The 14,494-nt window shown below is 44.7% G+C and overlaps 1 protein-coding gene across 2 annotated transcripts; it reads left to right on the forward strand.

Moving 5' to 3' along the window:
• Window positions 1-9,081: 9,081 nt before the first annotated feature.
• On the forward strand, window positions 9,082-12,134 carry LOC140853806 (G2/mitotic-specific cyclin S13-7-like). 2 transcript variants are annotated; one of them, XM_073248801.1, is made up of 9 exons: window positions 9,083-9,425; window positions 10,033-10,144; window positions 10,241-10,276; window positions 10,367-10,424; window positions 10,531-10,725; window positions 10,817-11,065; window positions 11,160-11,318; window positions 11,408-11,586; window positions 11,680-12,134. In XM_073248801.1, the coding sequence occupies exons 1-9, from the start codon at window positions 9,383-9,385 to the stop codon at window positions 11,864-11,866; spliced, it is 1,218 nt and encodes a 405-aa protein (XP_073104902.1). In that variant the 5' UTR covers window positions 9,083-9,382; the 3' UTR covers window positions 11,867-12,134. The 2 variants fall into 2 exon arrangements, with proteins under 2 accessions (XP_073104901.1, XP_073104902.1); XM_073248800.1 differs by having other exon boundaries at window positions 9,082-9,425; window positions 10,241-10,424.
• Window positions 12,135-14,494: the final 2,360 nt, after the last annotated feature.

The raw sequence follows: 14,494 nt of genomic DNA on the forward strand, positions 1-14,494 counted from the left end.
AGTCGGATTTCTACAATGACCAACCATCAACCTTCAACAGCTCCAACCGGACTCCAACAGTACCGACCAAACTTCCATCGAATCCTCCAGACTCCTCCAGCGGACGAACTTCCACAACGCCTTCCGAACTCTTCTATCGACCGACCTTCAGTCAGATTTCTTGTGCAACCGAGCCTCTCCAGCAGACAAGTCTTCAGACGAGCTTCTACATCTTACAAATTTCGGTCGGACTTCTCCAACAGGCGGTTCCCGTCCGAGCTTCTACAGTAGATGATTTCAGTCTGCAGCACCAACGGCACTTGACGACAGTTAACCCGTCAGCAACCTCGAAAACATCCAAACTTTTCTCAGATTGCAGAGATAGAGAGCCATTCCGCTCCATCAGACGTCCCAATCGAGCTTCAACCATCAGACCCAAACTCTCTGGCAAGTCACGACAATGGCCACTACCCCCCTCCACTCTCTGTAACAGATTCCACGTGGTCCCATCACTCTCTGGCAAGTCGCGACAACGGACACCACTCCACTCTCCATAACAAACTCTACATGGCTCTGAACGGCCCACTGATGCCACTACTCTCTACAACAAACTCCGCATGGCTCTGAATGGCCCACTACCAGGTGGTTACAGACGTCGCTGTCGATCAGTTACGCTCTCCGTCTATAAAAAGGGACCCCCAGATATGTTCTTTTCTAAGCTCAAAACTCTATCTTGAAACTCTGTCAAAATCTCATTTGAGAGCTCCATTTCTATTGAAGCAGAATACTAACTTGAGCATCAGAGGGTCTTGTCAGAGCACCCCTAACTCCGATTTAGACTTCCCTTGCAGGTCCCGACGGCGGCCGCGATCATCTCGACTCCAGCTTCTCCGGCGTCGGTAGAATTTTGCACCAACAGAATTGGCGCTAAAAGAAGGACGGCCTGTATCTTCACAGGACCCTTGTTCTTAAAGGAGTACTCAACGGAACTGTCTTCGATCATCTTCTTCGACATCTTCTCCTTCTCCTACCAGATCTCCACCTGATGCCTCCCCGAAAGGCATCCGCCAGGCGATCCACGACTTTCGTGGCTAGATCTCAGCGAGCCCCGCAAGCTCCAGCCTCGTCTCCAATTTTTCGGGCTCCTCCTCCTCCGGTGACAGCAGTCGGTATGGAGTAGTTTGACTTGCTAGTCCAGCAGGTCAAAGGCCTCACCGAAATAGTACAGGCCATGCAGCAGCAACTGCAACCACCGCAGGCATCAGTGCGGCTGGAAGGAACATCGCCGGAGTTTCAGAATCCGGCGATCGGGCAGGCCACTTGGGCAAGTCGCCCTGTCTTCCCCGGAAAGGGGAAGCAGATGGCGGAGAGCCCTCCGTCTGATCATGATTCCACCCTCGGAGGGTCTCTACCTCTGTTCTACCAGAAGATCCTCGAGACTCACAGTCGAGAGGACCTCCTGGGACAAAGATCTCTAGAAATGAACTGGCAGATCGAGGAGCTCATTAGACGAGGTCGGCTCGATAGATTCATCCGACGCTGACCTGAAGGTAGGGAGGATCGGCCAGGGGTCCTACCACGGCCAGGGCCATCAAGGAGGGAGGAACAGCCTGAAGCTCGGCCCCCTATCAGGATCATCAACACCATCTCTGGAGGGCCCCGGAGGGGAGCAGCCAGTGAATCGATCGGACCGCCCAAGCGGCAGAGGGCTGAAGAATCCATAACCTTTACTGAAGAAGATGCCAAGAAGATTCAGTTCTCCTATAATGATGCAGTTGTAGTTTCTTTAAATATTGCTGATTATGATGTACACCGCATTCTTGTTGATAGTGAAAGCTCAGTCAATATTTTATTTTATGATGCATTCACAAAAATGTCCATCCCTGATGGTCGGTTAGGGCCGATTAGCTCTCCGTTGGTAGGGTTCACTGGTGATGCTGTGCCAGTGGAAGGGGTAATAACTTTACCCATGGTTGCAGGTCGGTACTCAAAGCAATTAAGAGCGCAGGTGAATTTTTTGGTAGTAAGGGCACCGTCTGCCTACAATGCAATACTCGGCCGACCTGACCTCAATGCCCTCCGAGCTGTGGTGTTGACCTACCACTTGAAGCTGAAATTTTCTACTAGCTAAGGAGTCGGAGAGGTCAGAGGAGATCAAGCTCTGGCAAGACACTGCTACAACATAGCCCTTCAGAGAAAGGGACAGTCCGACCCCTGTCCGGTTGATGGATTGGACACTCGCGACGACCTTGCTGAAGAACGGGGTGAGCCAATTGAAGATCGTCTCAGTTCCTTTGAACGATGGGAATGAAGAGCATGTGGTGAAGATCGGCTCTAACCTAGGAGAAGAGGTACGGACATAGCTCATTAATTTCCTACAAAAGAATGCGGATGTTTTCACTTGGGTTCCGATGGACATGCCAGGGATTGATGCGGGAGTCATGGAACACCGCCTGGCTGTTGATCCCAAACATCGGCCGACGAAGGAAAAAATCTGAAGGCATGCTCCGAAAAGGCAGATGGCAATAGCTGAGGAAGTTGAAAAACTCCTGAAAGTCGAGTTTATCAGAGAAGTCAACTATCCGAGCTGGGTCTCCAATGTAGTTCTAGTCAAGAAGGTGAACAGCAAGTGGAGGATGTGTATAGACTTCAAAAAGCTGAACAAAGCCTATCCGAAGGACAATTATCCTCTATCCAGAATTGATCAATTAGTGGACGCAACCTCGAGCCACGAGCTTCTCACCTTCATGGATGCATTTTTCGGCTACAATCAAATCAGGATGGCACCGGAGGACGAAGAAAAAATCGCTTTTATTACTAAATGTGATCTTTATTGTTACAGGATCATACCTTTTGGCCTCAAAAATACAGGGGCGACCTACCAACGGCTGGTGAACAAGATCTTCAAAGAGCAGATCGACCGCAACATGGAGCTCTACGTGGACGATATGCTTGTAAAAAGCAAATCCACAAAGAACCACATCGCCGATCTTGAGGAGACCTTCAGCACCCTCCGAAAATATAAGATGAAGCTGAACCTGGTCAAGTGCGCTTTTGAAGTAACCTTAGGAAAATTCTTGAGCTTCATGGTGTCGGGGTGCAGGATCGAGAAAAATTCAGAAAAGATTCATGCCATCCAGAAAATGACCGCCCCGAAGTCAATAAAGAAACTTCAGCACCTTACTGGGAGGGTAGCAGCTCTGAATCGCTTTGTTTCAAGGTCGGTCGAACGATGTCTGCCTTTCTTTCAGACTCTCAAGCAGCCGAAGAACTTCTATTGGACCACTGAATGTCAGCAAGCATTCAAGGAACTGAAGAACTACCTCAGCTCATCTCCGCTATTGGCAAAGCCCGAACCTGGAGAGGAGTTGTTTCTGTACCTGGCGATCTCCCCGGTGGCTCTCGCAGCTGTCCTGATTAAGGAAGAAGCAAAAATTCAACGACTGATCTACTATATAAGCCGAGTATTGAGGGACGTCGAAACCAGATACACTAAGTTAGAGAAACTAACTTATGCCTTGTTGATTGCAGCTCGAAGGCTCCGACCTTACTTTCAAGGGCATACCATAACACTGCTCACTGACCAGCCGATCTAGGCGATTCTGCACCGAGCGGATGCTTCCAGAAGGATAGCGAAATGGGCAGTTAAGCTTACAAAATTCGATATCAACTATCAACCTCGGTCAACGATCAAAGCCCAGATATTAGCAGACTTTATAGTGAAATGCACTATTCTGAAAGAGACCGAACATGGACAAGATGAAGCTGCCAACCCAAGGCTCCAACCGAACCCCTCTGAAGAAAGAACAGATCTCCCTGATGGTTTCTGGGCCCTCTATGTGGACGATTCCTCCAACATGTCAGGCGCAAGTGCGGGCCTGATCTTGGTCAATCCAGACGGAATTATCATGGAGTATGCGCTGCGCTTCGAATTTCCTGCGATAAATAATGGAGCAGAATATGAAGCTCTGATTACAGGACTGAGGATCGTCAAAGAGTTAGAAGTAGATCGGCTCCAAGTCTATAGTGACTCTCAATTGGTGGTGGGACAGGTTAGTGAAAATTATGAAGCTCGGGAGGACAGTATGGTCAAATATTTCAAAAAGGTAAAGGAGATCGTCCCTACCTTTGGCAGCTTTGACATCAGGCAGATCTCAAGAGCAAAAAATATCAGGGCCGACCTTCTCTCCAAGTTGGCTACACTGGCTCTGACTGAACTGCCTAAGAAAGTCTTCTTCGAAGTTCTGAAGTGCCCAAGTATGGAAGAACCACAGCTTGTGATGGAGATCGACCATGAATCCAGCTGGATTGACCTACTGGTTGCATACCTCAAGGACGGGGTTCTTTCTCCTGATGCAAGAGAAGCTTGGAAGCTTAGGAACCAAACCTCCCGATATATTCTTTATGAAGGAAACCTGTACAAGAGGTCATACTCTTTGCCCCTCCTGAAATGTCTCCGGCCTTCTGAAGCTGATTTCGCCCTGTGGGAGGTACATGAGGGAGTCTGTGGAAGCGCCTGGGGGCTAGATCTTTATCTCACAAACTACTCTGACAAGGCTATTACTGGCCTACCATGTACCATGACTCCGTCGAGTATGTCAAAAGGTGCGATCGATGTCAGAGGTATGCAAATATCCAAAGACAACCCACCTCCGAACTTACACCCTTGAGTGCCCCATGGCCGTTTGCACAATGGGGGATGGATATTCTCGAACCTTTTCCCATGGCATCCGGGCAGTGAAAGTTCCTCCTGGTGGCCATTGACTACTTCACCAAGTGGGTCGAAGCTAAACCTTTGGCAAAAATCACAGAAGCTAAAATGCAGAACTTCATTTGGAAGTCAATTGTCTGTAGCTTCAGCTTATCCAGAATTCTCATTACTGATAATGGGCGACAATTTGCTGGAGCAAGGTTCACTAAATTTTGTGAGAACCTAAACATCTCCCATAACTTCACTTCGGTAGTCCATCCGCAGGCAAACGACGAGGCCGAGATGACTAATAGGACTCTGTTGCAAGGAATCAAGGTGAGACTTGAAAAGGCAAAGAGAAGTTGGGCAGATGAGCTTTATCATGTGTTATGGACATACCGAACTACTCAGAGACTGTCCACAGGGGAGTCCCCCTTTGCCTTAGCCTTCGGAACAGAAGCCGTGATCCCGATCGAACTCAAACTCCCGTCGGCACGAGTTGTGGCATTCGACGAGCAGCGCAACTCGCAGGATCTCAAAGCCAACCTCGACTTATTAGAAGAAAAGCGGGAGACAGCTCAAGTTCGGATGGCCGCCTACAAGCAGAAAGTGGCCCGCTACTACAACTCCCAGGTCAAGAGCAAGGCCTTCAAAGTGGGGGACTTAGTACTTCGACGAGCTACTGTCTCACAACCTCAGAATCAAGAAAAACTCGCCCCTAACTGGGAAGGCCCATATGAAGTCAGAGAGGTGGTTCGGCCCGGAACATACTATTTGAAAGAGCTCGGAGGAACAGACCTTCCGCGATCATGAAATTTGAAAAATCTACGAATCTATTACCAATAACTTTGCCTTAAATAAAAGTTTCTTTCATATTCGCATATCTTTTCTTTTGGCATGAGCTCATAACGACAGGGAGTAGCTCCTTCCGACAATCGAAACTAGGCGTGTTAGGAACAGGAGGAGAACCTCATCCTAACATGAGCAAAGTTGAAGGCCTGATTATTTAAAGACCGGATGGGGGGAGATGCCCTTACAACGGCCCTTATGTGCCCCCACAGCCATGTTAGGAACAGGAGGAGAACCTCGTCCTAACATGAGCAAAGTCGAAGGTCCGGTTATTTAAAGACTGGATGGGGAGAGAGGCCCTTACAACGACCCTTATGTGCCCCCACAGCCATGTTAGGAATAGGAGGAGAACCTCGTCCTAATATGAGCAAAGTCGAAGGTCTGATTATTTAAAGACCGGATGGGGGGAGAGGCCCTTACAATGGTCCTTATGCGCCCCCACAGCCTTGTTAGGAACAGGAGGAGAACCTCATCCTAACATGAGCAAAGTCGAAGGTCCGATTATTTAAAGATTGGATAGGGGAGAGGCCCTTGCAACTGCCCTTATGTGCCCCCACAACAATGTTAGGAACAAGAGGAGAACCTCGTCCTAACATGAGCAAAGTCGAAAGTCCGATTATTTAAAGATCAGATGGGGAGAGAAGCCCATGTAACGGCCCTTATGTGCTCCCACAGCCATGTTAGGAACAGGAGGAGAACCTCATCCTAACATGAGCAAAGTTGAAGGCCCGATTATTTAGAGATCAGATAGGGGGAGAGGCCCTTGCAACGGCCCTTACGTGCCCCCACAGCCCTGTTAGGAACAGGAGGAAAACCTCATCCTAGCATGAGCTGAAATTGACTATGTCAAAAACAGGAGGAGAACCTCGTCCTGACATAAACGAAGACCTGGTTGTTCAAGACCGGATGAAGAGAAAAGCCTCCTCAACGGCTCCTCTACATCCCTACAACCCCGTCAAGGGCACAGGGAAAACCCTCACTCAAACACCAAAAAAAAAGAGGAGAGAAAAAAAAAAGGGGGAAAGCGGCGAGCCCCACCAGTGATAAGGGAAAATCAAATTACATTAAAGACTCAAGGGACCTTGTCTCAATGAGGAAGAAAATCGTTGTCGAAAATCTCCAGTCCCTAAGGGCGAATCAACACGGCGACGACCAAGAACCTCCAAACAACGTCGACATCGAACAAGACAAAAGATAAAAGAAGTCCGGTAAACGACAACTTAATGCAAGAATGGACAAGGTAATTGCAAATTTTCTTTTCATTTCATTAAGTGAAGTGTACAATACAAAGCCTTTGAGGGCCAAAAAAGAAAAGCGACAAGAAAGGAAAGGAATACATCGAATAAAAGGCAAAGAAGCTCTAAGGGAGCTCGGCTTCATCAGACTTCGAACTCACGGTCCCAGCCATCATCGAGGATTGCTTTAAGCACCTAACTTCTTCTCCCAGTTCTCCTTCTGCTTCCCCCTTCCGTGGGATCAGAAAGTACTCACAGTCGAAGATGTACCACAAGCGCGGGCTCTGGGCGATCAAGGCAAAGCACGATCGGATCTGTCTCCTCTACCCTCGCCTTCTTCACCGACCCAGATGTTGCAACTCCTTTCCTCTTGTGGGCCTTGAGACTCTTGGCTAACATCCGAGCCGCGTCCGCATCCATATCTGCAACGAAAGAAGATCGGCACAGTTTAGAAACAGAGCCGCAGAAAAAAAGGAGTTTTGGAGCTAACCTAGGCTGGTCTGAAAGATGCAGAGATACAGAGATGGGGACGACTCGAAGAACGCCTAAGGCTGAGAGGGGTATTGGAGGAGAACAGAACTCTCGGGGAAGAAGAAAGGCACCAACAGAACTCTCAGGCAAAATGAAACCCCTGGAGGAGGGGAGCGGGTTTAAATAGGCAACAGGGTCCAACGCAATAATAATTATGGATCTCCTCTGGCCGATCTACAACCACCACGTATCCCACTCACCATAGCAGATGGCTAAAAATGGCTGGCCACTGACAGAACCATTATTGCATCGTACCTAGAGCAACTCTCCAGCGGGAATTTCAAAAAAATCTTTTCGGATCCCCTTGATTTGAAAAGACTCCAACACTAGCGCGCCAAATGCCAAAATATCTGGATACAATCGAGTACGAAAATCGAAGAAGGCAACTTCGGTTGTGAAAATTTCTCTGTACTTCCTTCATTCGAAACTCGAACTCGGAAGTAGGAGGATTGGTGTTGGGTATAAAATAACCCCAGCCGAAGTTCATAAGAGGCCGACCCTCTCAGACTTTGTGTGGCGTCTTTCTGAGCTTCTCCGACCATCCGAGCTTCCATAATACCATTCGGACTCCTCCAGCGGTCGGCCTTCCATAGTGTCTCCCAGATTCCTCTAACAGACGAACTCCTATCATGCCATCTGGACTCCTCCAATAATGAGCTCCTCCATTCATCTACCGGGCTGCTCCAAACACTCTTTGAGCTTCACTTTCAGCCGATTCTCTACAGTGATCGATTACTCTTCGAATCTCTTCCAAACTTCTCCCAGCCACGATCGACTTTACTCCGAACTCCTTCCGGGCTTCGTCGACGTCCGAGCTTCCCCAACAACAGGACTTCTGCGGTAACCAGACTCCATCCAAGTTTCCACGGTGGTCGACCGCCTTCCAGATTTCATTCGGGCTAATTTTGCCCGGGCTCCTACAAGAGCCGGATCCCAGACGAATTTCTATTGCAAGCAGTCTACTCCAAACTTCTACAGCAACCGGCCTTCATCCGAGCTTCCACGACGATCGGCCTTCGTCCGAACCTCCACGACAACCGGCCTTCATCCAAGTTTCTACTGTAAGCGGCCTTCATCCGAGCTTCTACTGTAAGCGAATTTCTTCCGAACTTCTATTGCAGTCGGACTTCAACCGGACTTCTACAAGAACTGGACTCTGTCCGATCAGTTACGCTCTCCGTCTATAAAAAGAGACCCCCAGATACGTTCTTCTCTAAGCTCAAAACTCTATCTCGAAACTTTGCCAAAATCTCATTTGAGTGCTCCATTTCTATTGAAGTAGAATACTGACTTCTCTTGCCGGAGCACTCCCAACTCCGGTTTAGACTTCTCTTGCTCCATCCGATGGTGGCCGCAGTAATCTCGACTCCAGCTTCTCCAACGTCGGCGGAATTTTGCACCAACACAACGGATGATATGAATTTATGATGCTTGGAGATCTATATGGTGTGTGATTGAAGGGTTGATGTCGCAAAAGAAGATCAATCATTCTTATGCATAAAAGATACAGAAATGACTTCTCAACTCGGAGGCTAGAATATGGCGAGTTATCAATTTTATTTTTGTATTATATTTTTTTAATTTTATTATTTATTTATATATTATTTCACTTTTAATTTTTTTAGTTTTAACGGACACCGCTTATTGTTTGGGCTTATTGCTCGGCTTGTCCCTGACCCAACGTCATTTTGGACCAATTAACCGAATCATCCGTTTGGTCGGATCGGAAGCCCAGGTTTGGTCCGAAGCACTCGACGGAGGACCTCACACACGGCACGAATATTAAAGCAATCGCCCGACCGAACGCTCCCAGCCATTCCCGACGTGCCGACTTCTTTTTCTTCCCTTTCCCCTTAATTCTTGTTTCGCAAAACTTTCAGAAGAGCCACGGAGGGAAACCAGAGAGAAGCTCGGGAGGGCGCATAGCAAGGGCTTCCTCTCTTGTCCTTCTTCTTTTTCTCTTTGTTGCAGCTTTGGAGACGGGATCTTGCCTGCTGTGGTGAATCTGAGCAGCGACGTGGAGTCGCCGAGCGCTCGCCTCCATTCGTTCTTCTCTTCGGTTCTGTCGAGCCAAGAAAGAGGAGGAGGAGAGCAAACCATGGCATTGATGCATTATGTCGTAGTTCCTCAGCATCAGAGAGGTGGGCGAGAATTCGAAACCCACCTCCTTTAATTCATTTCTCTTTTTATCTCTTAAATTGGTTTCTTGAACGGTTTTGTGAGAGAAAGCCCTTTTCTTGATGGCGTTTCTTCGGGATTTCCTGCGTTTCTTGGTGGAAAGATCTTTTCCTTGCTTTCTTTTCCCCCTTGCACCCGACCCTCTCGAACCATATCTATCTTGATGCTGTTTTTAGGGTTTCTCATTGGTTCCTATGTGGAAAAATCTTTTCTTTTCTTTCTCTTCCCCCTTTCCACTTACCTTTTATTGGTTCTTTGGCCTTTCTTTCTTCATGCGGTGTCTGATTTGGGGTTCCTTACGTTAAATTTGGTGGTAAAATCTTTCCATGTGCCTTTGTTTCTTCTCAAGGGTTGGGGATTTCTGAAGCTTTTACCGACTTTGTCTTTCCCAATTCTTCTGCCTTCCAATGTTAGGGTTCTTGCTCTTCTACGTGCCGTAAAAGCAAAAGGTTCAATAATGAATTACCAAGTTTTGGCCTTTGTTCCATTGTTTCTTTCTTCCCTTCTTTAGGACTTTTGTTTGTCTTCTCCTCTACGTTAATTCTTCTGATTTATATCCTGTGTCATTAGGTGATGGCCCTATTCCCACTGTCAAACAGAAAGCAGCAGCTGGAGGAGACGGAAAGAACCGTCGAGCACTAGGAGACATTGGAAATCCTGTAATGGTCCGTGGTGTTGAGGGGTAAGGATGTTTCAGTTACAATTGCTCAGAAGCTACAAAAAATTTGTGACTTTTAAAAAAAAAAAAAAAAAAATAACTCCTTTGCCTTGGTTACAGGAAACCACAGCCTCAGATCTCTCGCCCTGTGACCAGGTGGACTGCAGCTCTACGTTCTTTAAATTACTTTAAAAGAATTGCTTTAAGTGGTCTAAAACATCCAATACATTCTTGTATTTCGAGAAGTTCTGGTGCTCACCTTCCGGCGAATGCAAAATTAGCTACTATAGCCACTGCTCATAAGGTATAAATGGTGGTCTTTATCAAGTTTTCACCTCAATGAGCCCATTTTCTTGTATCACAATATCTAGTTATGGACTGAATTTGAATTCCACCTTTGTGATTTTCAGAATCCAGTGGTTGTAGCGGTTGATGTAGCAGTGGGAAAGGGCAGTGCCGTCGAGCCTGAGGAAATTACCGAAATGAGCCCTGACATAACTGAACCAAAAGATCACGTTCACGATATTGATGCTTTGGATGCCCATGATCAGTTAGCTGTCGTGGATTATGTTGAAGATATCTACAAGTTTTACAAACTTGCAGAGGTGTTATATATTTCCTCTATTTAAATATCCATTGCATCCATTTATTTTACCTATCTTAACTGACGAGTGCTTGTTCCTTTTACTAATTCAGAATTCTCACCGACCGAATGACTACATGGAGTCCCAAGTTGAGATCAATGAAGAGAAAAGAGCTATTCTGGCTGAATGGCTGATTGAGGTACACCATAAGTTTGGGTTGATGCCTGAGATCCTCTATCTCACATTTTACATATTTGATCGGTATCTTTCCATGGAAACAGTCCGGAGGAGGGAGTTGCCTCTTGTGGGTGTGAGTGCCATGCTGATTGCCTGCAAGTATGAGGATATACGGGCTGCAGAGGTACTAATTACAATGTTCTATAGATAAAAATGTTCTTTTTATTAGTATTATTACGATTACTGAGTACTGGAAACTGGGTTGTGGTTTAGAGCAGGTCAGCAACTTCATATGTATATTGGACAGCACATATAGCAGAGAGCAGATATTGAGCAAGGAGAAAGAAATTCTGAACAAACTTGAATGGAACTTAACTGTTCCCACGCCCTACATGTTCCTCGTGCGCTTTCTGAAAGCAGCCATGGCTGATAAAGAGGTGAGAACGATAGATGCTTTGACTTGTGTGGTCTTTAGAAGTGGCAGTTTCAGTTCAATAATCTTTTATTCTTTTGTTTATACTTGCAGATGGAGCACCTGGCCTTCTTCTTTGCTGAGCTGGGTTTGATGCATTACTCAATGATCATGTACTGCCCATCCTTGATCGCTGCTTCTGCTGTCTATGCGGCACGGTGCACACTCAAGAAGACTCCCTTCTGGACCGAAACACTCAAGCATCACACAGGCTTCTCGGAGCTGCAGTTGCTGTTAGTATCCACGACCTTGACTTCAGTTTATCCCGTTATTGTATCTAAAGTATTGAGCTTGGTTGCTAAACCAATTTCCATGTTTGGACACAGGGATTGTGCACAGCATCTAGTGAGCTTTCATTCCAAAGCAGCAGAGACCGAACTGAAAGTGGTGTTTAGCAAGTACTCAAGCCCTCAGTGTGGTGCCGTTGCCTTGCATCCTCCTGCTACTAAACTGCTTGATGAGCTGAAGGCAGCTTTGATACATGACTGGGTCGGGGTTGGATTTAAGTTCTGACTTGATGTTTTCATTTTTATTTCATTCTGAATTTTGCACAAAGATTGTAAAGGGATGTGAAGAGAAAAGGGGCATGGGCTGAAGTTGGATCATCTTATTGATGATGGCATCTGTTGTTATGTGCTTTTGGGTCCCTACTCTTTTCTTTGTACCAATGACGGCGTGCGGATATCTCTAATCTTATTAAGGAACTGATGCTTTGCCGCTGTCTTGTAAGGATCTCTCTAATCTTATGAATGAACTGATGCTTTGCCGCTGTCTTGTAATATATTATGTTTTCTAGTAATGCTGATTTGTTCGACTGCGTACCCTGTTGCTGGAATTAAATTACTGCATGGAACTTTGATGATGATGGAAGATCTGCCTCAATAAAATCTCCTTTTTTTTCTTATTGCATCTTTTATTTGTGTGAATGGTATTTGATGACATTAGTCCCATAAGAGTCCCTTGTAAGTAGTTCCAGGCCAAGTACATTTTTCTTGAGAGGGATGTTTAGGACAGAAGATCTGCTCTGTTTCGGTTTCAAAATTTATTTTGTCGACCAGAATTATGTGCATTATTTAAGAGATGCTTAAGAGAATAACATTGTGTGATATGATTTGAATGTTTACAAGCTTCTACTTCAATCACTTTCAGAACTCAAATGCAAATCATCGATGCAGAAGTTTCTTTCAAAACAACCATTGTATCAGGGACTACTATTTGGTGGCCTACTTTATTTTCTTACAAACTGGATTAAAATTTATTTTGGGAGCTTGTCTTGTGAACTGAGTAATTACAATTAAGAATTTTAACAATTTCTGGATGCGGAATTTAATCCTCTAACAATGTCTGTTGAATGGGAAAATGGATGTCAGTAGCACGTACTGGATTGAAAGATGAACTGAACTTCAACGCTTTGAGGGTCAACATAAGATTTCCTAGGCATTCCATCAAAAAATAAGTTCTGAATATGTTTTATTTTATTTTGGGAGACAATTCCTTTGTAAGCTTCCCTACTGGCATTGGGTAAATGGAAAGAAAGAGCTGAAAAGATTTCTAATTGGGGCCTAGGGACTTGCAAACAGATGAGATAAGAGAGAAAGCACCTGATTGTTCTCCAACTGCAAGTACAGGACGTAAGCAATCCAATAACAAACACTTTATAGTAGCAAAATAAATTGACTACACTTTGATTGAATGTATTTATTTAACAAAAATAACCTTGGTTTGGTATCATTGCAATCCCTTCATGACGTCCTCAGTTGATTTCTAAAGGTAAATTATCTCGCTGATGGGAATTGGGGAGGAATAATGAAAAAAAAAAGGGGAAAAAAAACTTTGCGCCACCATGTACAAACTTTGTTATTTGAGCCTAAAATATTCATTGGACCATCTCAACCCCCACCCAGTTCTCCTAGCTTTCCTATCCATTGTATGACATCCCGAACAAAAGCATGAATCCTTTTGTTCTTCCGACTCTCTTCCCCTACTCCTTGGCTGCTTACCCTCATTAGCATCGAAGTCCAACTTCAGCACAGCCTTTTGTTATCTTCTTCCTTCTAATAAAAAATTCTTCGTTCTTATTTTTCAACCAAAAAGCCCAACCTTCCAATCTTCCACACTCAACTTATTATTCGGGTTCTTGGGTTGCATCTTTTGTGTGAAATGACTGGTCTTTTTTCACAACATTAACTATTGGATCTTCTCCTGCACATATCTCAAAGCATCTAAATTCGTTTATTTATCCATCTGCATAGATCTTAAAACAACCATTGCGCAATCCAATGATGAATTTGTGTGAAAAAAAGTTCTTATTTGGGTACTAATCTCCCATTAAAGAAAAAATAAATGTTGTAACACCAGCAAATATGCCTCCTAAAATTATATTTCAGGCGTTCTCTCGTGAAGCTCTCAACAGAGAGATGGTACAATGCCCTCAGCAGGTCACATCATGGCATCATCAACTCCACGTCTCCAACTTGTTCCGATGTGCTGGAGTTGTAGGGGTGGCAATCAGCCGGATCAAATCAGATACGAGTCAAATGAAATATTTATTAGTCCAAACCAGACATATAATTAAACAGGTTAAAAATTTAGATTTGAACCTGATTTATTTATTAAATAAATAATATAATCCAATCTATATAACTCGTTTATTAAACATGTCAAGCCAAGATAAACAAGTTAAACAAATTCAAGGGATCTTAATAAATTAAATAGATTTAAGTGAAATAAATAGGCTAAACAAGTTGAGTTAAATAGGACAGAAATTGGTTAAATAGGTTCAAAATAAATTAAGTGGATCTTAATGGATTAAATAGATCATGTCATGATGTGATCTAATTATTAAATAGATCAAAATAAATTAAACTAGATAAACATTTAAATATGAACTTAATCTATTTAAATAAATATATTTAGATAAATTGATCTATTTACGATCCAAATCTATTTATATCATATTTAAATTTACTTAAAACTGATCATTTTCAGATCAAATTGATAGTTCAGATCATAAATTGCCATCTCTATTAGATTTTTCAAACGGCTCGCAAGAAGTAGTCATGGCTACCAAGACATACGATGGTGATTGGTTGAGTCCAACCATTTGTGGAAAGAGTGGCCGGATGGATTGGAAGGCAATTA

This window comes from Elaeis guineensis, chromosome 14 (assembly GCF_000442705.2).
Source record: "Elaeis guineensis isolate ETL-2024a chromosome 14, EG11, whole genome shotgun sequence".
NCBI lineage: Eukaryota > Viridiplantae > Streptophyta > Magnoliopsida > Arecales > Arecaceae > Elaeis > Elaeis guineensis.

What these genes read in the sequence shown, in the direction of transcription:
- LOC140853806 (XM_073248800.1), top strand. Translation starts at nt 9,383, where the DNA reads ATGGCATTGATGCATTATGTCGTAGTTCCTCAGCATCAGAGAG. An exon ending in AGTTCCTCAGCATCAGAGAG is followed by an intron (nt 9,426 to 10,032) that starts GTGGGCGAGAAT and finishes CTGTGTCATTAG; the next exon opens with GTGATGGCCCTATTCCCACT. An exon ending in ATGGTCCGTGGTGTTGAGGG is followed by an intron (nt 10,145 to 10,240) that starts GTAAGGATGTTT and finishes CCTTGGTTACAG; the next exon opens with GAAACCACAGCCTCAGATCT.